The following is a 21,252-nucleotide window of genomic DNA, read 5'->3' on the forward strand; positions in this document are numbered from 1 at the left end:
AAAATCACACGTATTGGCTTTTACTTCTCTTTTAGCAAGCCGTTGAATCCTACTCCTCTGGGAGTTTAAGATAAGTATAACAGTGAAGGGTAGTTCTAAGACATTTTTTTAAAACATTAATTGTTTTCCTGATTATTTTCACTCATTGCCAGTCTTTCCTCTAACCTAGACCCCCCCCAAAATTCTCTTTCTTTCTTTTTTTTTTTTTAAATTTAATTAAGTTTTGTTTGGTTATTGCATCAGTTCCATTGCCATTTACCAATTTGGTTACTACTCTATTTAAAACAATGTATCTGATAATTTTGCAGAGGGAAGTTGATTTATTATCATTTTCTTTGAATGCAGAGACAATGTTCATTGTTTTGTTAGGGAAAAAAATAATGCCCATAATATGCCCAGCAGCCAAAGGCCTCAAGGCACAAATGTGCAGCTTTAAAAACATCACATCAGATAATGACACACAGAAAGTAAAACACAGAGGATGGACACCAATTCAAAAACTTTTAATGACACTGTTTTAGTTTCAGAACAGATTTTGTGCTTCTAAAAATTAAGTTTCAATACTGACAGCTATGTCATCAAAACAAGTGCAGAGAAATGTGTCAAGTGCTGCAACCATAAAGGAAGTTCGTTTCAAGGCTGAATGTGAAGGATGTCGGTGCGTCAGGCACTTTAGAAGGTCAGCACTGTGCGGATGCTGCAATGAGAAACAAAAAACAGTAAGGTTAAACCCTTTTATAAATGAAGAATGAGGCACTTCTTTCAGTGCATGTGCTGCAAAATTTAACTGCTCACCTCTTTCCGGCATGCATGAGGTCAAAACCTTCATTGATCTTCTCAAAGGGCAGAGTGTGGGTCACAAACTCATCCACCTTCAGCTTTTTATTCATGTAGTCCTCCACCAGCTTGGGGACGCTCTCCACACTCTTCCACCCTAAGAAGAAAGAACATTGAAGACAGATTAGACAACTGGGAATGTAATTCTGTCAAAACTCAGCTGAAAAAAAAAAAGATTAAATACATACATAGCTTCTTGATCTATTCTTTTTCCCTTTTTAACATGTATCTAACCAGGAAAACCTCATTGAGATTAATAATCTCTTTTACAAGAGTGTCCTGGCCAAGATCAGCAGCAGCACGTATCACCAAATCTTTACTTGACAGAAGATCTATATCAACCAGAAAACATCAACAGCTGTATTTATATCCTGAACATAACAGGTAGTGTCACCTGGCCATTTCCCCCTAGACTGTGTAATAAATGGACACAGTATCAGGGACGTCACCCATCTGTTCCTGAAGCGTTGTTTTAAAGCCGATTTTCGGCGTGTGCCATATTGGAAATGCTGAACTCAACCTAACTTCATCCAAGCTACTGTGAGGCAAAGAGGCGGGCCTTAAGCCCTTTTGCTAACAGCTACAGGGTGCCCGCCTGTTAATCCACTCATTCGTATCCTTATTTGGGCAAAACTCTTAAGTTTATTATCTTCAAAAATACGTTTTGGAAAAATTCACCCCCGTACAGTGTGTGCTGATAGAGAAATTAGCTATTTAGAACCAGGCTGTAAACATGTTTGTTTTTGTTGCAAATATCGTCTTTTTTTTTCAATGGCTGTGTATGTGGATTCCAATGTCTGTGCAGCCAGCCTCAAGCAGACAGTCGATGAACTGCAGTTTTTACCTCCTCCACATTGGCTTCATAGTATAAGACCAGAGTTTACCGCTTGGTTTTTCCATGACCAGCCCAAAGTGGACATGGAGTAACACGAGGAGACATAATGCATTTTCTACCTTTCATTAAAAAGCCTATGTCTATCTGTGGTTCCTAACTCTTGAATTATTTTAAAAGAAGATAACTTTTTATGAAGGAAAGGAAGCTCTAGTTTGAGAAGAGCTCTTAAGTGGATGTGAAGAAATCTAAATAACCCATAATTAAAATATGTAGCAGGCAGTGAGTTTGAACTGCTGCCACACAACGTAAAGCTCTTTATGTCCCTTATTCCCTAACACAGTCAGTCACCTCCAAAGGCAGTGCCCCTCCACACTCGGCCTGTCACCAGCTGGAACGGTCTGGTGGAGATCTCCTGTCCAGCTCCGGCCACGCCGATGATGACACTCTCACCCCATCCTTTATGGCACGCCTCCAGAGCAGCTCTCTGGAATAATCACATGGTAATTTTCTTGGTGTTTGTGAGAAGCTTAATGTTGAGATGGTTTCATATGCAGCATGTGCTATTTGAGGAGTAAACAGAACACTCAGTATGTGCACCACAAAGTCAGATTATCTCACCATGATTGTCACGTTTCCAATGCACTCAAAAGAATAGTCCACTCCTCCGTCTGTCATCTCCACCAGCACCTCCTGGACGGGCTTGCTGTGGTCCTTTGGGTTCACAAACTCGGTGGCACCGAATTCCTTTGCCTTGTCAAACTTTGAGGGGTTGATGTCCACACCAATGATCCTGGTTGCACCAGCGACCTTGCAGCCCATTATAACAGCCAGGCCGACAGCTCCGAGGCCAAACACGGCGCATGTGGAGCCAGGCTCAACCTGATGGTGCATGAGGAGGAGAAGCAATGATAGAGTCAGAATAATTTTGCTAAAACAAATATGTATGAAGTTGTGAAGTGTTCCAGTCGTGTTACATCAGATTACTTGGGGAGTTTTCCCCGAGAGTTGAAATAGTCTGAGGGATACAAAAGGTGACAGAAACATCAAACAGACAAAACTGTGAGGGGACATAACATGAAAATATGAGTTTCTGTTAGTTTTCTAATTAATTCTACTAATTATATGTAAAAATGTGATTTCTGGCCCGAATAATGTCTCTATGAAAATAACAATAACCACAATTATAAACAGAACCTCTCGGCAACATTTTTTTATTCACTTCAAATCTGCATGATTAATAAGTGTGACCCACTTCAGGGTGAAACCTGCAAACAATGGCAAAAAAATTCCTCCCTCGTCTTTGTGTCCTTTGGGTGAACTTGTTCTGCATAACAAGCTTTAAACAACAAATTGTGTCACAATTTTCCGACGGCTGTTATCTTTCTTTAGAAAGAAACTCATGCTCAAGAGAGGATACCTCGTCTGTCTTTTCCTGATGTTACTTCCATTTTTTCCACCCAGCCTGGGTTTGCTTGGGGGGAGATTTTCCTTATCTAAATTTCTGATTTCAGGCTATTTTAAAGAAAAAGAACAAAAAAGAAAGAAATAAAGGACTCAATCCTTTTTCCTTACGAGGCTGCTTGTACTTCAGCATGGCCCGTTTTTTTTCCCACCTTGGCAGTGTTAAGGGCCGCTCCATAACCGGTAGAAATGCCACATCCAAGAAGGCAGACTTTATCCAGAGGAGCTTTCTCGTTCACCTTGGCCAGAGAGATGTCAGCCACTACAGTGTACTCAGAGAAGGTGCTGGTCCCCATGAAGTGAAACACTTGCTTTCCCTTGCACGTGAATCGTGAGGTGTTGTCAGGGAGCAGGCCGCGGCCCTGAGTGATCCTGAAAGGTGGAGGCAAAGAGAAAAAAAAAAGGTGTCATGTAAGTGCGTAGAGAGTGGTGAAACTCAGTTGCTGGGTTGTTCAGTTCAGGGCAGAGAGGGAGGCTCAAACTTATGATGACTGAGCTTTGGCTCATTTGCCCTCAGGCACCTTCGGCTACAAGTTCAACATCTGAGGTTGCAAGTTCTGCTACAAAGAAAAACACTTTTCTTCACCATCTCCAAGTTGCATCTAAATCTGGAAGTATTACCTGATTTTCTGGCAGAGGTTGGTCTTGGGATTTTTGCAGAATTTGCATTCCCCACACTGTGGGACATACAACGGGACGACCGTATCACCTTAGTACAGACAAAAAAAGAGATATTTGAAACCATTCAAGGCATACTTTCTCACAACAGCATTAAAAATAAAACATTTCACTTATCTCATCTGAAAGTTTTGTACCTGGCTTGAATTTGGTGACCCCCTCACCAACACTCTCAACTGTTCCAGCTCCCTCATGACCCAGGATGACAGGGAAAAGTCCCTCAGGGTCACTTCCACTCAGAGTGTAGGCATCGGTATGACACACCCCTGTAGCAAAGATCTGAGAGCACAGAGTCATTTAAAGTTCAGAGTAAACATGAGGCAAGAATTGCAAGAGCAAAAAAGTGAAAGATCTTAAGCCTGGCATTAACAAAACTTTTGTTATCTAACATCTATGTCTGGTCTCAGTTATAAATCATCAAAATAATACAAGTCTAACTTCAAAGCTTTAAACTTTGGGCCCACTTTTATTCCTCCAGGGGTGGTTGTGAAGTTGTTTTCCAGCTTCTTATGCTGATAAAAGATTGCCCCTTAAAAGTATTGAAATACACTCTGAAAAGAGACTTCTTATTCTTATAGATGTCTAAAGCAGGACTCCCATCACATGCTTTAACGTCAGAGTGTTTCAGCATTAGAAAAGTGGTATGCAGAGGATTGTTTTACCTTGATGCGAACTTCATGGGCCTTTGGTGGGGCTACCTCCACCTCTTCAATGGAGAGAGGCTTCCCAGCTTCCCAGGCAACAGCTGCCTTGCACTTGATCACCTGAGGGCAAAGTACAGAGGGGTGGTTTTATCAGACACAGCTTGTGAAATTAATTAACTGCAGGTATGGGTTAACTTGGGCTTCTGCACAGACTGTTGCTGCAGTTGCACTGTGGAGTTGCACTTTGAACCGTATCCAAGATAATGCAAAGATCAGATTTCCAGTGATTTATTGTTGGAATCACAACTTGCTTAATCGCCATTAACGAATGAATGAAACGGAGCAACATCCAGATAACTTTTCATGATTTAAAATCGCCTTTTGAACTCATGTTACTACAGATTTCCCTGGACACGCTCTGCAGCAACTTGCATACCAGTTGCAGCTGACCAGCAGTGACCAAATATCCCTGTTAAGTCATCGATAAGTGGGTCTTTGTACTTGTTCATTCAACGAGCTCACAGTGTGCATGTTAGTTTAAACGCGTTTTATGCTTCAAGTGATTTTAAAGTCGACCTTGTACCTCACGCTTTATACCGTAATGCATGTATTTTATTATGTGCATATGTTTATGAGAACTGGACTTACTTTTCCAGCTGTCTCCATGTTCGCTTCTTCAGCACAAGAGGGAAGGGAGGAGCGCGGCCGTAAAGGAGTTATCATTCGGACCAATCAGTGAAGAGGAGTTGCAGGATACGCGTGACGTTGGCGCGTCGAGATAAAAACAGGAAAACGTCATACTTTTGAATCACATGAAATCCGGGCTGCAGGGTGAATTATACATACATTTTCATTGTTTCACATTATTTCTCAATTGCTAAATCACATTTCTTGGCATCCACCATATGTATGTATATATGTGATTTTAAGATATGCTTATCTTTTATCTCTTTAATTTTAATTTTTAATTGCTAATAACTTTTTAATGTGTGTTAATTTATAGGCTCTTGTTTGCTTTATATATTCATTTTGCACTGTCTACTCTGTTACTGTAACACTTGAATTTCCCCGTTGTGGGACAAGTAAAGGAATCTCTTATCTTAAAACCCAATTTTCAAACTACATTCACCAAATCTCTGACTCTTCCTGCAACACCAAACAATGTTGTCAGATCATACCATACCCCAAGTCAATCAAAATTAAAAACAATACTGGGCAGTCATTACACACTACATCAAAAAAACTGAAAACACAATGCTCAGGAGGAAGATGTAGAAATAATGTTTATTGTTCTGAAAATCCTCTTTGAATTTAGCACCTGTATACAGTAAAAATAAAGTTAAAAACAAATATAAATGAGAAGCACATTACAGTGTAATCCACAAAATTAAACTGAAGTGCTAACAGTCTCTACAATAATTCAGCCACAGCATCAGGTCTATGTGCTGGGTCAGGCCACAGGACTTCATCCACATCCCAGGCCACATTCTCCCTGGCCAGGCAACGGAGAGAAAAAAACCCATGGTGTGCCAGATCCAGGCTTATATTGGTTTACTCACATCATTAGCCACAAGTGTAACCATTTTTGAGTTGGTGTGTTTAAGCTGTAACACCTGTGCTTCAAATGTGTTTCACTTTTGCTACCTGTGCTTACCATTATGCAACACAAGTGCATCACAGTGCAAAAGGTGTGAGGAGTGAGAATGTGTTTGCAAGATGTGTCTAACCAGGGGAAAAATCGCTTATGGTTTTGCCAAAAGAGTGACTGATGGGTTCAGGCTGCTAAGGAATTTGGTTCAGACAATAGGGTTTAGTGTTTTAGCAATTGAGAAATACTGTAACATCATCCAACCTTTTAATTCAGTAGTTGTTATAATTGTAAATGGTAAATTTGGCCAAGTCATTCCATTGTAGCGATGAGGAGCATTTAAGAGCATGGACAATGAATAAAGTAAATAAAGGAACTCTTGTCTATTTTTTCTGTATTTTAGTGCACTGTGTGGGTGTACTTATTTTGTAGAGAAATAAGTCAGAGAGACTTCATATTGTATGTTTCAAATCAGATACCAAAAGCAGTAATGCCAGAATAATATAGTATTAAAGCTGCTGTTGGTAGGAATGGTGTTAAAAATGTTACTTTTTTTTCTGCTGGGTTTGGAGAAAGGGTCATAATGCCCATCGGTAATCATCGGTAGGTGGTGTAATTTGAGACCATTGCGAACCCCCGTTTTTCACTGACTTTGTATCAAGCAATATTATTATTCCCCTCGTTCCAGTTATGACGGACCAATCATAGCTAATCTCCAATCCTCTGTCCTGATTGGTTAAGGGGCGGCCCCTACTATGTCCTACGATTGGTTATCAGTTCGGCACTATCATGATTGCACACGCCGATCTGTGTTGGGGGGCTAAGAGGAAATCTGGTTGGGAGGGATAGTGTTGACATTCAAAGTCCCTCTCTCTGAACAGATGTTTACTCTGTGACTAACTACAGCAACTTTAATGCCAGAATAATATAATATTATATTTTACCAAACTAACATTTCTTTTAATTGAATCTTTTTAAATTACAACAAAAAAACCTCTACGGTCAAACAACTGCACACAAGACAAATCACTAAGTTCATCCTTATACTTAGATGCACTGCATGTATCATGTCTTTTTATCAGTTTGCATGTAGGGCTGTGTTTACTTCCAAAACCATGTCTGAATACGCTACTGAACTCTAGGTCAGAAACTCATGGTAGCATGGCCACATCTTGCACTCAGATTGATGATGAAACCCCTTCAGGAGGGGGATCAAACTGAGTGTTCACAAGTATACCATTCATCATAAGAAGACCGAGGTATATGTAGTAAAAACACAATCAGCAGTCAGGAAAAAAATCCTGCTTGGTTTGATATGTCCAAAACAAGACAGTTCAAATAGTTACAAAGAACCTTTTAATCAAGGCTTTAAACTCAAACATTTACAATATTCTGCATAAGATCTTACAAAGGATGGATATTAAAATGTTCTCAAATAACAGCATACAAAGAATAATTTCCAATACATTGTTCAATCTGAGGAACTTAACACATGGAGGTTTGTGAATGTGTCACTCCAAATCTTGGTCTGGTACAAACATGCCATGGTCTAAAACTTAAACGCAATCAGCAAAAGATGACATGTCTGTATACAATGAAAAACAATGATCCTCCTTTACAGACTGCAAGCTCACAGTCATACGTATTAACCTTTTAAATAAAGCCATGAAGATCTAGCACGCATTTCAAAGTAGTACAAAAATAAAAGTCCGTTCAAGTCCTACAAAAAGAGGCATAGTCCATATTCTGAGTCCAACAGCCCGGGCTTGGGCCTTTTGCTTGTAGAAAAGAGGACAAGGATGAGACCGTCACAGATGACCGTTGGTGTCGGATTATCTCCCACCTGTAACAACAAAAAAATAAGTTTGAGTAACTTCACAGCAAGAAAGACAAAAGGTACAATATTGAAATAAGGACCAACCTCTGAATCCACGTCCACCTCCTCTGAAGCCTCCTCCACCACGTCCACCTCGACCGCCTCCAAATCCTCCACCTCCACCTCGACCTCCAAATCCACCTCCACGCCCGCCACCACCTCTGCCACCCCGGAAACCGCCTGAAACAAAAAATACAAGGATTTAATCAGATTTGAAAAGCTGTGCTGTGAGTACAGAGAAAAGAACCACTTTGTTTCAACATCCTTACCTCCACGACCACCTCTTCCTCCACCCCGACCTCTTGGTGGACCCTTGTCTCCGGGCGCCCTGGGAAGGAATCTCTGCAGTGGGAGGAGCTTCATTGGATCTACATAAAACTAAAAGAAGAAATAGAAATTATGTTAGAGTGCAACACAAAGTTTCTAAAAAAAGGCTTTTAATCATGCAAATGTACAACTCAGAATGTAAAAATTAAAAATACCTTTTGCATTTTCTTAAAAGAAGACGCCTTCATATTATCAGAAAGTTTGACTGAAAAATACTGCAAGGAGAGGTTAAGGAACAAACTGCATTTTTAGCAGCAACACAGATATTATATCACAAGGAGTTGACATCTAGTGGTGTTCACCACGGAATATTCTGGAGTCCAAAAGTGTGAAAGGATACGAAGTCTCGGAGCTGGCCGAATATCTCATCCACCTTCCCAATCTGCTCCTTGTTTTCCAAATAAACCGGGGCATTGAAGTAGGGGACTTTGTTTTCCTCTGTTGTGCACTTACACACAATGTCATCTTCACATGGATGTACGAACTCTCCCAGTGCTGCAGAGGAGAAACACAAAAATCAAAACAGTGAGTTGTTTAAAAGGCGCTCTAGCCATCATGATGAAGGCTAAGTCCTGGTATCCACCTTCACAAACCACTTCAACGAGCCATTTGGCAGAACTATGTCACAGATTTAACCCTGAAGTCATGCAATTGGGATATTAAAACTGCAGTGTCAGTACAATTTTTAGCATTACACAAAGTAACAAAAACGTCAATGTTCAACCAAATTCTAACAGATCAAAATGTACATTTCACAGCTGCGAATACACCTTGGAATTTGTACTTGTACTTATTGTTACATATCATAGGCATTAACAGAGGATGAAAGTATGCAAAAGATGAAAACGTAAAATGTAGTGTCATGATGTTTTGTGAAATTGGTGGATCGAAAACCTGTAACATTCAAAATTCAAGATGTTTATCACTCCAGTTATAACTGTTAAATTGTGTTGAAGTCTTAAGATGGGAGGCTCCATCAAAAGGGGTTAATATTGAAAATAACATACATTAAATTAGGGCTGGGCGATATGGCCTAGGAATAACATCCCTGATTTTTTTACAAAACATGACATTAAGCACCATGAACCAAAACTACTTTAAAAAAGTAAAAATAAAAGTACCCCCTCTGGAAAAAAATGTTTGTATTTTCTAGAATAAACCTCCTTGAAAACTAAATTCTTTATGCTATTGCTGAAAAAACATCAAGCGGAGGAGGTTACGGAGAAAATCTCCTTTTTAAATCGACTGACACAAAAAATGCGAATTAATTGATTAAATCAATTTATCGTACAGCTCTACATTAAATATTAAAAACTTAAAGAAGCAGTACTAAGATTAACATGTTCAGTAAATTTAAAAATATTTGTAGGGTACAAAATGTGTACATGAATTGCACAAAGGGATTGTGGGAATGCACACACAATTATGTAGTTTTATATTTGAAGGTGTCATGGCTTTTCCTCAGGGAACATTTGTACTCAGCTCCCTCTTGTGGTTGCTAAATCTTCAAGTTCCACCCAATTAAAAGAGCTTTTTTTCTTTTTCTGCACCTGACTTATGGGGTAAATTACAGGAGCTCCTTGAAGTCTGTGCATTTCTACTTTTTACAAATTTCATACTTGACTTTAAACCTCCCAACCTCTGTCTGTAATTGTTTTTGTGGATCTTAAATATAACACTTATATTGTTATATTTGTATCTATTTTAGTTGATTTTAGGCTTTTTGAGAGAGTGTATTCTTTGTGTATAAATAAAAGCATCCTCTTCCCTATTGGTCTGTGATTTCATGATCTTACCAACAACATGTTCTGGAGGACCATAGTCTTGCCAGCCACCTCTGCCTCCACCTCGTCCAAATCCTCCACCTCCTCTCCCTCCTCCGCCACCCCTGCCTCCTCCATATCCTCCACCACCTCCTCTGCCTCCTCCATATCCTCCACCACCTCCTCGACCTCGGTTGAATCCTCCACCACCACGTCCACCACCACCACCACCACCTCGTCCACCTCCTCTGAAAGACATGTTGCTAGAAGTGTTCCTGTAAGACACCACGACAAACAAGACACGTCAGAAAATCAAAACAAAGGCAACACGTTTGTAATAATGTGACAATGTTAAAATGTGATAATGCTTGGCTACCCTGAAGTTAAATCATTGCATGAAAAGAGCTAAATCAGTAGATCCTGAAGCACTGCAGAGTTCAAGCTAACATGCTAGCTCAATCCGGTCATTCAAACTTCACTAGTCATCAGGATTTTCTCAGAATAAGTTAAATTTGCTGTATTCACTTCATTATAGAAATATTAAAAAGTTGGAAGCTATATCTACTCTCAGAGAGGGGGGAATTACTCACAAATTTCCTCAGATAGATGCAGCTCTTTACTCCAAGCGACTCCCATGCGATGACAACACGTGTGGCCATACACTGCCGTAAAGAACCAACCAGTGTTGGCGAGTGTCGTAAAATTCGGAGCGCTGCCGTGTGCTCATCATATTTAAAGGAACAGCAGGGTTAGCTGCCTGGATTACTCTCAGTGACAAATATAGGAGATTGGTCAGTGGGGTGTTTACAGATTTCAGTTTCGAATTAATTTAGAGCAACTTTGTGAATGTCTTTGTGTTTTGCGCATGTTTGACTTTTAAGCTGAAACAAGAATCATCATCATTGATAATAACTCATCAATTTCAGGAAGTTGAATTGGAAACACTGACCTACGATGTCAACAGCCGGCCAGGTAGGAAGCATGATTTATCTACACAATATTTACTCTCTGTGATATGATGCTATTTGTGATAGGATCATTGCTTTAACATTTATTTATCTTATTTAATTATTGATTTATTCCCTGTGTTCATCTGATCCTTTTAATGCTACCTTATTTTAACTTTTCTTTCCACTCTTACTCATTTTATTAATTTTACTGTGTTGATTTTATTTAATCTTATTTTTAAGTATTTTATTTATAATAATGCCTTTTTTAATTTTACTATTGCTGTTGTTTTCTGTCTCTGTTATTTTGTGAAGCACTTTGGGCTGCATGTTTATATGTATGGCATGTGCTATATAAATAAAGTTGTGTTGAGTTGAGGATGTTTGAAGTTTATGCTGTTGTTGAAATGTAAGATATATAGTTTCACAAATATGACCACGTCTAACCTCATGGAGACTCACAACCAAGTAATAAACAAACATATTTGTCTCTTTCCTCCCAGGGGATTAAGTGCAAAGCAGCAGTTGCATGGGAGCCTGGAAAGCCCCTGTGCATTGAAGATGTGGAAGTAGCTCCTCCTGGGGCCAATGAAGTCAGAATTAAGGTTAGCTGCTTCCCACGTGTTTGATTGTTATGTAAGGAAGGAAGTCGAAGTCATGCAGGCAACTCTTCTGTGTTAACAGCTATCAGTATTTCAGCATGTACAGTAGTTGAATTTGATAGCGTTAAGTTATAGAAGGATGGAAACAAAGAATGATTGCGCAAGTGTTGCCCTCTGACACTTCCTCTGTTAGTTTCCTGTGTGTTTGTTCTGTTTTAGATTAGTATAGACTGAGCTAACATGTTGATCTAACAGGGCTGAGTCATGGGGCTGAAGGCAAGCAACATCCCAAAACACACTCGCCACAAAAACAACAAATGTTTGAGATACTTTCATAGCATGCATTGCAGGGAATTGGTATCAACATATCACACATATTTAACTTGTTATAAGTTTCTCAGCTGCTTCATCACTCTCTCTGGTGTCTCTTTTGTCCACTCAGTCACTTCTGTGTAATGTTTATGCAGCCTAGAAAAGTAGCATTGATACAGTTCAACAGATGCAGTCACTACATCTTAAAACAATAGTAGAAACAAGTCAAAACAGACATAAGAAACCCCTCAGCTTTTTCAAAAGTAATGTATAAAATAATTATTTTACATAACAAGTAGATATAATCTTAGTTTCTATGTTATCCCACTTAACTCAACTCAACTTTACTTACATAGCACCTTTCACACGCACAAGCATGCACCCCAAAGTGCTTCACAAAAGAACAGAGACAGAAAGCAACAGGAATGAGTAAAATAATAAACTAATAAAGCAAGACAAGACATAAAAAATAAAAAAAATACAATAAAATCAATAAGATAAGACAGAGTAGAAAGCAAAATTAAAAATCAGTTAAAGTTAAAATCAATAAATAAGATAAATAAATGTCAAAACAATGATTATAATAATACAGTCCACTTTTTGCTACAGATAATTGTAAATATAATAATATAATTATATTTAATTACAGATAATTGTAAATATAATAATATAATTATATTTAATATTATGTTGTTCAAAGTTGTGGTTGGTTTTTGCAATTATCTTTTTTCTAAAGGTAAATTAGTTTGCAATGTACTTTAGCAAAAGTAAGAATCAGAAAAGTTCTTGATTGTGCTTTGGACAAACATATTTTAACCAACCAGCAGCAGAATGATAGTTTTCATTCAGACAATCTAACATTGTTTAAAGATGTAGGATTAAGACAAATATTAAGAGGCAATAGACAGTTTTGGATAATAGAAAATCGACATAGTAGTTCTTTCTTTAATCATAAAGATGCTACGGTTCTTTTATTTTTCGGTGTCAGTGATTTTGAAGATAACCTTCAACTCTAAGGTTCCTCTTTTAGGAATATTGCTCACCAGTTGCATTGTTTTCCCCCTCTTGCTTGAACAGGTCGTTGCTACAGGCGTGTGCCACACAGACTGGGAATACCTGTATGAGAGTAATACTGGAATGAAGTTCAGACCATTCCCATTAGTTCTCGGCCATGAGGCAGCTGGAATAGTGGAGAGTGTCGGTCCACAAGTGACCAAGTTCTCACCAGGTAAAGTTTAACAATCACAGTAAACCAAACTGAATTGGGTTTTGACTGATCTCTCCTGACTGAAGAGGCTTGTCTGCTTCTCGTTGTCTTCCCAGGGGATCAGGTTATTCCTCTTTTTCTGCCACAGTGCCAGGAGTGTGAGCAATGTCAGAGTTCAAAAACAAATCACTGCAGGAAGAACTGGTGATTTCACAACAATGTTAACACATCCATACACTCACTTTTACACTGTTTTTTGAATCCTTTAATGCTTTTTAAATATGATCCTTTGTCCTTTTTGTGGCTTGCAGGGCAACCATGCAAGGGGGTGTGATGTGTGATGGCACAAGCAGGATAAGTTGCCAGGATCGGCAAGTTTACCAGTTCCTAGGTGTCAGTACTTTCTCCCAGTACACCGTGGTTCCTGATACCTCTCTTACAAAGATAAGGAGTGATGCCCCGCTGGACAAAGTGTGCCTGCTGGGCTGTGGTGTGTCCACTGGTTATGGTGCTGCTCTTAAAACCGGAAAGGTAAGAGGTAGAAGCTGTCCTGTCCTGTCCTGCACTTTAAATAATTTTTTACATGACTACTCTCCACCTCTGCTTATAGTTGTTGTGCTTAGAATCCTGCCTGTTAAGAATGTGAGAGGGATGCTAATGCAACAAACGTACAAAGGTGTACTTGTAAACATTATCCTTTTAGGCATTTAAGCTTGTGAAAATAAAGATTCATAGTCAATAGGAAAACGCTTGTGAGTAGTGTTTAATTTAGATTTTTCAAAGCTTGCAGCCCCATAAATTCAGCTGGGAATGGTAGAACTGTAGTAGCAGTTATTTATTTTCCCCACTAGATGGCGTGAGATAGCACCAGGGACACATTAGTGCTCATGATAGATATTAGCTAACTAATGTCTCCCTCTGTTTTTCGTATCTATTTTTGCATATCAAAACAAGATTAGAGGATTATGAGCCAAAATGGAGATGGTTTAGTGGGAAAAGACTCAAGGTCTGTGGGAACAAAATATGAGTTTAGTAGCTCTTGTCAGACTTTCAAATACTTGTACTAGCAGACTTCTGATAGGTAAACATCCAGGTGAACATCTGAAATGGAACTAAAGTGAAACTTAGTAAATCTAAAATAAACTAAGGCACTTTTGTACTCTTGTGGAACCTGTTCTTTCAAAATATTTGAGCTCATTGAAAATGTAAACAAGAGAGTACAGGGAGGTGAAGATTGAAAAGTGCAGCAAGAAATCTGGTCATCTGAGCCTCAGTTTCGTCTTCGACCCGTGTCAGGATGTTGAGGCCATTCCTCCAAATCACTTGTTCTCTCTCCCTTTTTCTTTGTCATTTCTTAGCTTCAGTAACCTCTTCCTCTTCAGAGTCTGCAGAGGACTCAGTCGATGAGTCCTTATAACCCTGCTCAGCCTTCCCTTTTCTTTTAAGGTTCCTAAATTCCTTGTCTTCGTCCACTTCCTCCTTTATCTTTTTCTTGCTGTTACCATCAGATTCTTTCTCTGAACAGGTTTAAGTTAATTTCCCCTATATACAGTATGTTTTTTCAAATGGCACTTTTAAAATAAGATGGGACAGCCCTGGATGAACTATGAACCCAAGCCAATAATGCCAGATGAGCTGGTCAAGTGAAATGAAGCTCATATTAGAAAAAAGAAAAGCTCATAATTAATCGCTCATTGAGGTTTATTGTCATCCCTGGATGTGTTAGTACATTAAAGGGAACCTTATGAGGTCTGAATCAAAGCTTCTATGAGGGACTTTCAGTTTGTGTTGATTTTTAGAACTCATTTTTTTCTCTAGTAAATGTTTTGGTGCATCTTCTAAAATATATATTTCCCCTGCTTTATTTTGATAGTCAAACTCATTAAGAAGTTTGACATGGAAAATGTAAATAGAGGCTGTTCTCGCACTGACCCCCGGCGGTTTCAGACCCTAAGTGTATGCATAACTATACATAAATAATCGATATCTATGCACATGGTCTCTTTTTCTTAAGTAGGTCATATAAAGTCATCAACATTTCAGTCTGTTTCATAACCTGCTAAAAACTCCTCACAGGAACTGTCAATAAAAAACAATAATAAACATTTGAGCAAAAAAAAAAGTAAATAGAGACTATGTAGACTATGTAAAAACTATAAACTCTGCACGAAAGACTAAACAATATATATAAAAAAAACTTGACCTCAGTAAATGTGTATAAATGTCTATGAGAGATCACATAGCCCAGCAACCAATCACACATTATGGATATTTAACAACAGCAGTATTGATATTAATGTGTAATATTATATATGAAGAACAGACGGATAGATAGAAGTGACACTGTTATTTTAAAAAGTTAGCTGGTAACATAATGATGTTTTCTCATCAGGTGTCTGTTTGAATCTTCATGTTCACTGACTCCCCGATTGTTTGCGTCCAGGTTGAAAAAGATTCCACGTGTGCCGTGTTCGGGCTCGGTGCTGTTGGACTGGCTGCAGTTATGGGCTGCAAGGCTGCCGGAGCGAGAAGGATCATCGGGATCGACATCAACTCTGACAAGTTTGAAAAAGCCATGAAGCTCGGAGCGACTGACTGTGTCAACCCCAAAGATCATGAGATGCCCATCCAGGAGGTCATTCTGGAGATGACAAAAGGAGGAGTGGACTTCGCTCTGGAGTGTGTTGGAAGCCCGTTTGTCATGGTTTGTGACTGTCTTAGTACAGTTTCAAGTCATTTGTGTAATTCATGCCAATTAAAATGTTCTCTAATAGTAGAAACAGTGAAACTTCAGAATAGGTCTGTGATGCATTATGTTGGATAAAAACACAATGTGGTAAAGTTGCACAAATCCACACTTCCCAGTCCAGTAACTTTCATTTCTCTAAAGCCCTGGTGTTATATTAGTGTGCACGTTTGTAAATGTGTTTTAAGAAAACTGTTAAATAAACTATCCAGTGATTTGTTTTGTGGTAGACCGCGGCACTGGAGTCTACAACAGACGCATGGGGCCTGTGTGTCATTGCTGGTTGGACAGAGACCGAAACGATGAGTGTTTCTGTTGAAAAGATCCTGATGGGACGCACCTTGAAGGGGACTTATTTCGGAGGTGATCTGTTATCTGCTACCTGTTAAAATACAAATAATAAAGCTCATGATTCCAAAGTGCAGGGATAAGGAAAAACTAAAATTCAGTGTATCATTATGTGAGTCAAAAAGCAGCATGTCAGCTGTTGTGTTTCAGGGCCTGATTGTATGATAAAAACAGGAACTAAACCATCACTGATAAACATGAAACAGTGAGTTGATCATCTTATCTGTTGATGCATCAATAAGTTGAAGCTACTAAATGTCCCTTGTTGTTTCTTTCCTCTCCCTTAGGTTGGAAAAGTGTGGAGGATGTTCCTAAACTGGTGGATGACTACATGAACAAGAAGCTGAATCTGGATGAGTTCATCACACACAAAGTCCCACTGGATCAGATCAACACGGCCTTTGACAGACTGAGTACTGGAAAGGGGTAAGACTTTGTTTATTCGTAGCTGCTGCTTCTTCTTGTGAAATAACAGGGAATTGTTGTGCACTGCTCTGAGGCAATAACCTGCTCACCAGTCCTCTGTGTAATCATCAGGGTAAAACATGTCAAAGTGGGCTCTTTGATAATAAAAACAAGCACCAACAGATTATCTTACAATAATAAATGTACACTGTAGAACCACAGTACCAATCCCCTTGACAACATGTCCTGAATATACTGCTATAGGAGCCATCTCTATGATCCTCTTCATATATGATAACTCATTTATGTCTGTCCAGTTGCCAATGAGAACTTCATATGTCAGATATTTGGTTACTGATAAGTCTTCAGATGATGTTATCCACCATATGGATCACATGTCTTCAAAAACAGTAAAAATGTCCACCACAGTTTGATTTGATTTATTTAATACGACAAGAAGCACATATGTATCCTATGAATCAACAACAGAAAAATAAAGACGCATGGAAAGGACACCCCAGAAAAGCTTCCGAAAGCTTTTGGTAGGGGGTCTAACTAGGGTTGCCACCTAGGATTCGTGGGGAAAAAAAGGGACACTCGACCAATTGTTTGGGGCGGAGGGCTCGGCCACTATTACCAGTTCAGACTGACCAAATGAACATACAATTCGGACATAGGACCCTGGTCAGCTCTGCCGCTGCAATCTTGTCTTCTTCTTGGTGAACCCTTTTTGGTCATAAAAGTTGCAATGGCTGCCTGTTTTTGTTTGTTGATACCACAGCTTGATGGTTTTTTGTTGATGCGTGGATTTCCAATGCGTTTTTCCCTTCATATTTTACAGAGATTTTCGCCGAACACAAAACGCATCGGGCGGAAAATTATCTCCCTGAGTCAACCGTACCCATTCAAAGTCTGACAGTGTCGCCCAGTCCGGATTGTAACTAGTATATTGTTTTTTTTGTGCTGGTGGCTCCATCTCCTTCGTTGTCAATCGTCTCTCTATTTCAAACAGAGACGCCAAAAGTTGGTGAAAAGAAGACCTCAGCTCGGAGTACGTCGGTCAATTCAGCTTGCTGTCTCTCTTCAGTCAAGTTCCTCCCTGCTTGAGCCGCTTTGAGCGCTAGGGCACGCACTTGTGACATATGCATAGACGGGAAGAAAACAGAGACCATTTTAAATAAACGCAGAAGCACGAGAGAAGCCCGGGAGAGATTTTTATTTTCCCGGGACAGCTAGTGAAAAAAGAGAACAATTCTGGGAAAAACTAGACAGGTGGAAACTCTAGGTCCAACCTCCAAGGGATCATGCACAGCAGGCATGTCCAAAGTACGGCCCGGGGGCCAATTGCGGCCCCAAGGTCCCTTTATTTATGGCCCCAAGCTTCCATCTTAAATTTATAACAAAGAAATGAATCACCTTCTGAATCACCTGTACATTTGCAGTTTCTTTCAAGCGCACAAACAAAACTAAAGTCAATCCAGAAACATCTCAAAAAGTTTCATATGGACTACCTGTCTAAAGCCAAAGCACTGGGAATCCTGCAAGACGGCAATAGAGAAGAAACACAAGAACTCTTAAAGCTGACAGGTTTTCAAATGTGAAAATGTTCTTTATGAACACTAAAAGTTCAAAAGACACAAAAGAGGACACAAGACAAGACCAAAATTAAGAAATTGTGCAGAAAAGGGAAACATTTGGTGCATAAAAAATGTTCAGAACTCAGGAAAGTAATTATTTTGTTTTCAAAATATTGTCTGCTGGTCAGAAAAGTCTTGAAAACAACATGAAAAAGAAGTGTGATGAAATCCAGATTGTGATCCTGCCATAGGAAAATAATAATACAATATTGTTTCCCACATTGCCCGACCCGAATGAAAAACATTTTCCTCCAGAAGAAGATAACGTTTGCTAATGTTTACATGGCTTGTGATAAAAACTGAGGACTTCCTAGTTACTGTTTTATTGAGAAAAAAAAAAGTATTATTAAATAGATATTTCATAACGTTTAGGATTCCAAAGTCTCAGTAGGAGCCACTGGCCCTGAGGTATTCTGACAGCATCATGTGTGGCCTTCTTTGAGAAAAGTTTGGACACCCCTGATGTACAGGGAGTTATGGGAAAAAGAATCCTGACAGGGTGGACAAGACCCCAACGCGAAGTGGAGGGGACTTTTAACCCTGCTGCTATCATCACCACCACTCATGGTTTAAGTTTCTTTGTAGCGACCGGTACCTTAAAGTTGCTCTCACCAGCGCCGCTGCCGTTGCTAGTATTGCTGGACAGGATCCAATATGAAAATGTCCTTAGCCTGCTGCTTTAGCATGCTAACCAAAACTACCGTTTCAGCCACATTGTTTGATGTGAACAGAAAACCAACGGTTTTACCTCACCTTACGGCCTATGGAGTCCACAAGCAGAAGCTAAATGCGCCTCTTTTCTGCAGCATGTTAATGAAAGTTAATCACTGTTGTCAAGACAGAGGTTTTGACCAATCAGAATGAAGCGTCTGACACAACTGGAAGATCAGTAAGAAAGCCAGGTTATAAGAAACTAATAATAACAAGTAAAGCACATCTCAGATATCAGCTCCTAAACACTACATTAGTCCAACATTAAGTAAATGGCATGGAGTTTAAAGCATCATAAAGCCCCTCTGGGTTCAAGAAGGAGATGTTAGATCTGGAGCCTTTTAGCACAGAATTCAGTTCAGGCCCGACCACACAAAGTGGCCTGAGCACACAGAGACAACAGGTGATCACATTCCAGCTGTCTATATACAAGCATCAGGTGATTTACAAATGCATGAGTTCAATTCAGACACACAGAACGAGGTAACAGGATGCCCAGATGAGTTATCCACTTAGCTCGAAGTGGTGTCTGGAAAGGCCTTTCATAATCAACTGACAATATTTTTAAGAATTATATTCTGTTCATGGACTTATTAGTTAAATGTCTAAATGTTACAAATCTATGATTCATGTTATATAAAGTCTTAACCATTTTTTTCTCTCTCTTTTTTTGTAGCATCCGAACTGTAATCAGTATGTGGTAAAGGGAGAGATAAGACCATGAATCTACCATCTTTGTTTTTCTGATGGTTTCCTGGAGACAAGTCATCAGTGTAATTTTTTTTCTTATGTTATGTTTGTGCTGTTTTTATAGAGCTTCGATGTTGCAGGTTTCCTGTTCCTGACTTTGCAGCAAATGAGCACATTGGCCACTAGATGGCAGTCTAATGTCATGTAAAATGATCTGTTTCTGTCTGAGCATGCCTTCAAACTTCTAGACTATCACTGATGAAGATTTGTATCTTTTATCTTTGGGATTCTGCATTTATAATCAGATAAGGCAAAGTATTTTTTGTCTTGTAATCAAAACTTAAATTAAAAGGAGAAACAGCTCAAGATGTTTATTTTGGTTTTGTAAAGTGAAAGAAAAATGTTTGGCAAAGCTTCTACATAAATTATTTTGTGGCATTAACTGTCAGGCTCGTCCTTGCTTTATTGTGAAGATGTATTTGGAACTGAATACCCTTGTATGGAAGACAGGGCAGAGGCACAGGAAACAAATGGCTGAATCTGTCATCAGCTACGGAGAAGTATCTGCTTCATGTGGTCAGGCTTACCAAATTTCGTCCTTGGTAATATTATATATTGATTTAATATACAGGGAGCAGACGAGGAGGGCTAACATGACAGTTGCGGGCTGTCAGGACAGAAGACAAAAGATTGTTGGGGGAATGCTTCTCGGTTAAGAGCTGAAATAGCTGCTGGAGGAATTTGTTTTTCTTAAGTTCCATCAGATCAAATGAATACGCTCAGCGGTGTCGTCTGCTTTTCCATCTTTGTTTAAAATGGAAAATAAATTGATACCCGTTCTTTGCCTGTGTGCTATCAGTTACAACTAATACAGCCTCCTCCTCTTCCCAGAGAACCCAAAGTAAAGAGACTTGGAGACACAGAAAGCACAATAATGCAGAAAAGGGAGAGAGGAAGATCAAAAGACAGAGGAAGACAAGTCCTGACAGGTGGTTATGTGGCTGTGCACCCTCATCTATAAATGTTAGACGTGTTCACAGATTTATAAGGCTTTCTTGGGGACATGTGTCTGAAAGTCTGCCCTGTCTATGGGAAAAACTATCCAAAGAGACAACCATAAGTCTCCTACGTTCTTCTGTTAGTCTTTGAACTTCAGAACCTCTGGAAGTGTCACATCATTGTGCAACTGATACATGCGATCTGAATTACAACCTACGCATTGTCCACATTCTTTAAAGTCTTAACTGTCCGTCTTGTCATTTTTCACACACATCTGTGCTGCAACAGGAAACTTTAAACTTCCACAGAGTGAGCTAAATGGTGATGAAGAACAAAACCAAATCACATTTACATTTCTATATCAGTTCTTTACCTCTTTCTGTCATGACGTCATCACAACGACTCTTTCAGGCCCGAGTCTCCATGAAGATAATTGACAAACAATAGAAATGCCAGATGAGGTAAATGCCATCATACAAATAAAAGCACGAGGGAAGAAAAAAAAAAAGCCAAAAAGTGCTGCCTTGCCTCTCACAATATTTAGATTGGGATTTAGAGATTTCCAGTTATTTATTAAGCTGTATCCCTGTGTGATTGACAGATGATGGGACATTGAATATGATGAGAACATAAAACAGT

The 21,252-nt window shown here is 39.3% G+C and overlaps 3 protein-coding genes across 5 annotated transcripts; 1 reads left to right on the plus strand and 2 right to left on the minus strand.

The window, feature by feature from the left end:
• Positions 1 to 482: 482 nt before the first annotated feature.
• LOC117817601 (alcohol dehydrogenase class-3) lies at positions 483 to 5,232 on the minus strand. The gene is made up of 9 exons (XM_034690354.1): positions 5,104 to 5,232; positions 4,474 to 4,575; positions 3,949 to 4,090; positions 3,755 to 3,842; positions 3,286 to 3,505; positions 2,291 to 2,551; positions 2,021 to 2,156; positions 796 to 934; positions 483 to 697 (listed from the first exon to the last, which is right to left on the minus strand). The coding sequence occupies exons 1-9, from the start codon at positions 5,176 to 5,178 to the stop codon at positions 673 to 675; spliced, it is 1,188 nt and encodes a 395-aa protein (XP_034546245.1). The 5' UTR covers positions 5,179 to 5,232; the 3' UTR covers positions 483 to 672.
• Positions 5,233 to 7,382: 2,150 nt separating this feature from the next.
• Positions 7,383 to 10,730, minus strand: gar1 (GAR1 homolog, ribonucleoprotein). Of its 2 annotated transcripts, none has more exons than XM_034690011.1 (7): positions 10,600 to 10,730; positions 10,043 to 10,284; positions 8,587 to 8,741; positions 8,402 to 8,461; positions 8,189 to 8,297; positions 7,965 to 8,099; positions 7,383 to 7,886 (listed from the first exon to the last, which is right to left on the minus strand). In XM_034690011.1, the coding sequence occupies exons 2-7, from the start codon at positions 10,266 to 10,268 to the stop codon at positions 7,876 to 7,878; spliced, it is 696 nt and encodes a 231-aa protein (XP_034545902.1). In that variant the 5' UTR covers positions 10,269 to 10,284; positions 10,600 to 10,730; the 3' UTR covers positions 7,383 to 7,875. The 2 variants fall into 2 exon arrangements, with proteins under 2 accessions (XP_034545902.1, XP_034545903.1); XM_034690012.1 differs by lacking the exon at positions 10,600 to 10,730 and adding an exon at positions 10,386 to 10,548.
• Positions 10,715 to 20,057, plus strand: LOC117817349 (alcohol dehydrogenase class-3-like). Of its 2 annotated transcripts, XM_034690010.1 has the most exons (10): positions 10,715 to 10,800; positions 10,936 to 10,981; positions 11,460 to 11,561; positions 12,948 to 13,098; positions 13,194 to 13,281; positions 13,389 to 13,608; positions 15,521 to 15,781; positions 16,054 to 16,186; positions 16,459 to 16,597; positions 19,601 to 20,057. In XM_034690010.1, exons 2-10 carry the CDS (start codon positions 10,964 to 10,966, stop codon positions 19,626 to 19,628), a joined length of 1,140 nt encoding a protein of 379 aa, XP_034545901.1. In that variant the 5' UTR covers positions 10,715 to 10,800; positions 10,936 to 10,963; the 3' UTR covers positions 19,629 to 20,057. The 2 variants fall into 2 exon arrangements, with proteins under 2 accessions (XP_034545901.1, XP_034545900.1); XM_034690009.1 differs by having other exon boundaries at positions 10,757 to 10,981.
• The last annotated feature ends 1,195 nt before the right edge of the window (positions 20,058 to 21,252 follow it).

The sequence above is a fragment of the Notolabrus celidotus genome, chromosome 8, assembly GCF_009762535.1.
Source record: "Notolabrus celidotus isolate fNotCel1 chromosome 8, fNotCel1.pri, whole genome shotgun sequence".
NCBI lineage: Eukaryota > Metazoa > Chordata > Actinopteri > Labriformes > Labridae > Notolabrus > Notolabrus celidotus.

Excerpts from the sequence above, each read along its gene's own strand:
- LOC117817601 (XM_034690354.1), bottom strand. The coding sequence starts at position 5,178 with ATGATAACTCCTTTACGGCCGCGCTCCTCCCTTCCCTCTTGTGCTGAA. Across the intron at positions 2,552-3,285 it reads CGGCCCTTAACACTGCCAAG|GTTGAGCCTGGCTCCACATG; the intron begins GTGGGAAAAAAA and ends ATGCACCATCAG. Across the intron at positions 698-795 it reads CTCATGCATGCCGGAAAGAG|CATCCGCACAGTGCTGACCT; the intron begins GTGAGCAGTTAA and ends TTCTCATTGCAG.
- gar1 (XM_034690011.1), bottom strand. The coding sequence starts at position 10,268 with ATGTCTTTCAGAGGAGGTGGACGAGGTGGTGGTGGTGGTGGTGGACGT. Across the intron at positions 8,298-8,401 it reads CTTTTAAGAAAATGCAAAAG|TTTTATGTAGATCCAATGAA; the intron begins GTATTTTTAATT and ends TTCTTCTTTTAG. Across the intron at positions 8,100-8,188 it reads AGGAAGAGGTGGTCGTGGAG|GCGGTTTCCGGGGTGGCAGA; the intron begins GTAAGGATGTTG and ends TTTTTGTTTCAG.
- LOC117817349 (XM_034690010.1), top strand. Across the intron at positions 13,099-13,193 it reads AGTGACCAAGTTCTCACCAG|GGGATCAGGTTATTCCTCTT; the intron begins GTAAAGTTTAAC and ends TTGTCTTCCCAG. Across the intron at positions 16,598-19,600 it reads AGACTGAGTACTGGAAAGGG|CATCCGAACTGTAATCAGTA; the intron begins GTAAGACTTTGT and ends CTTTTTTTGTAG.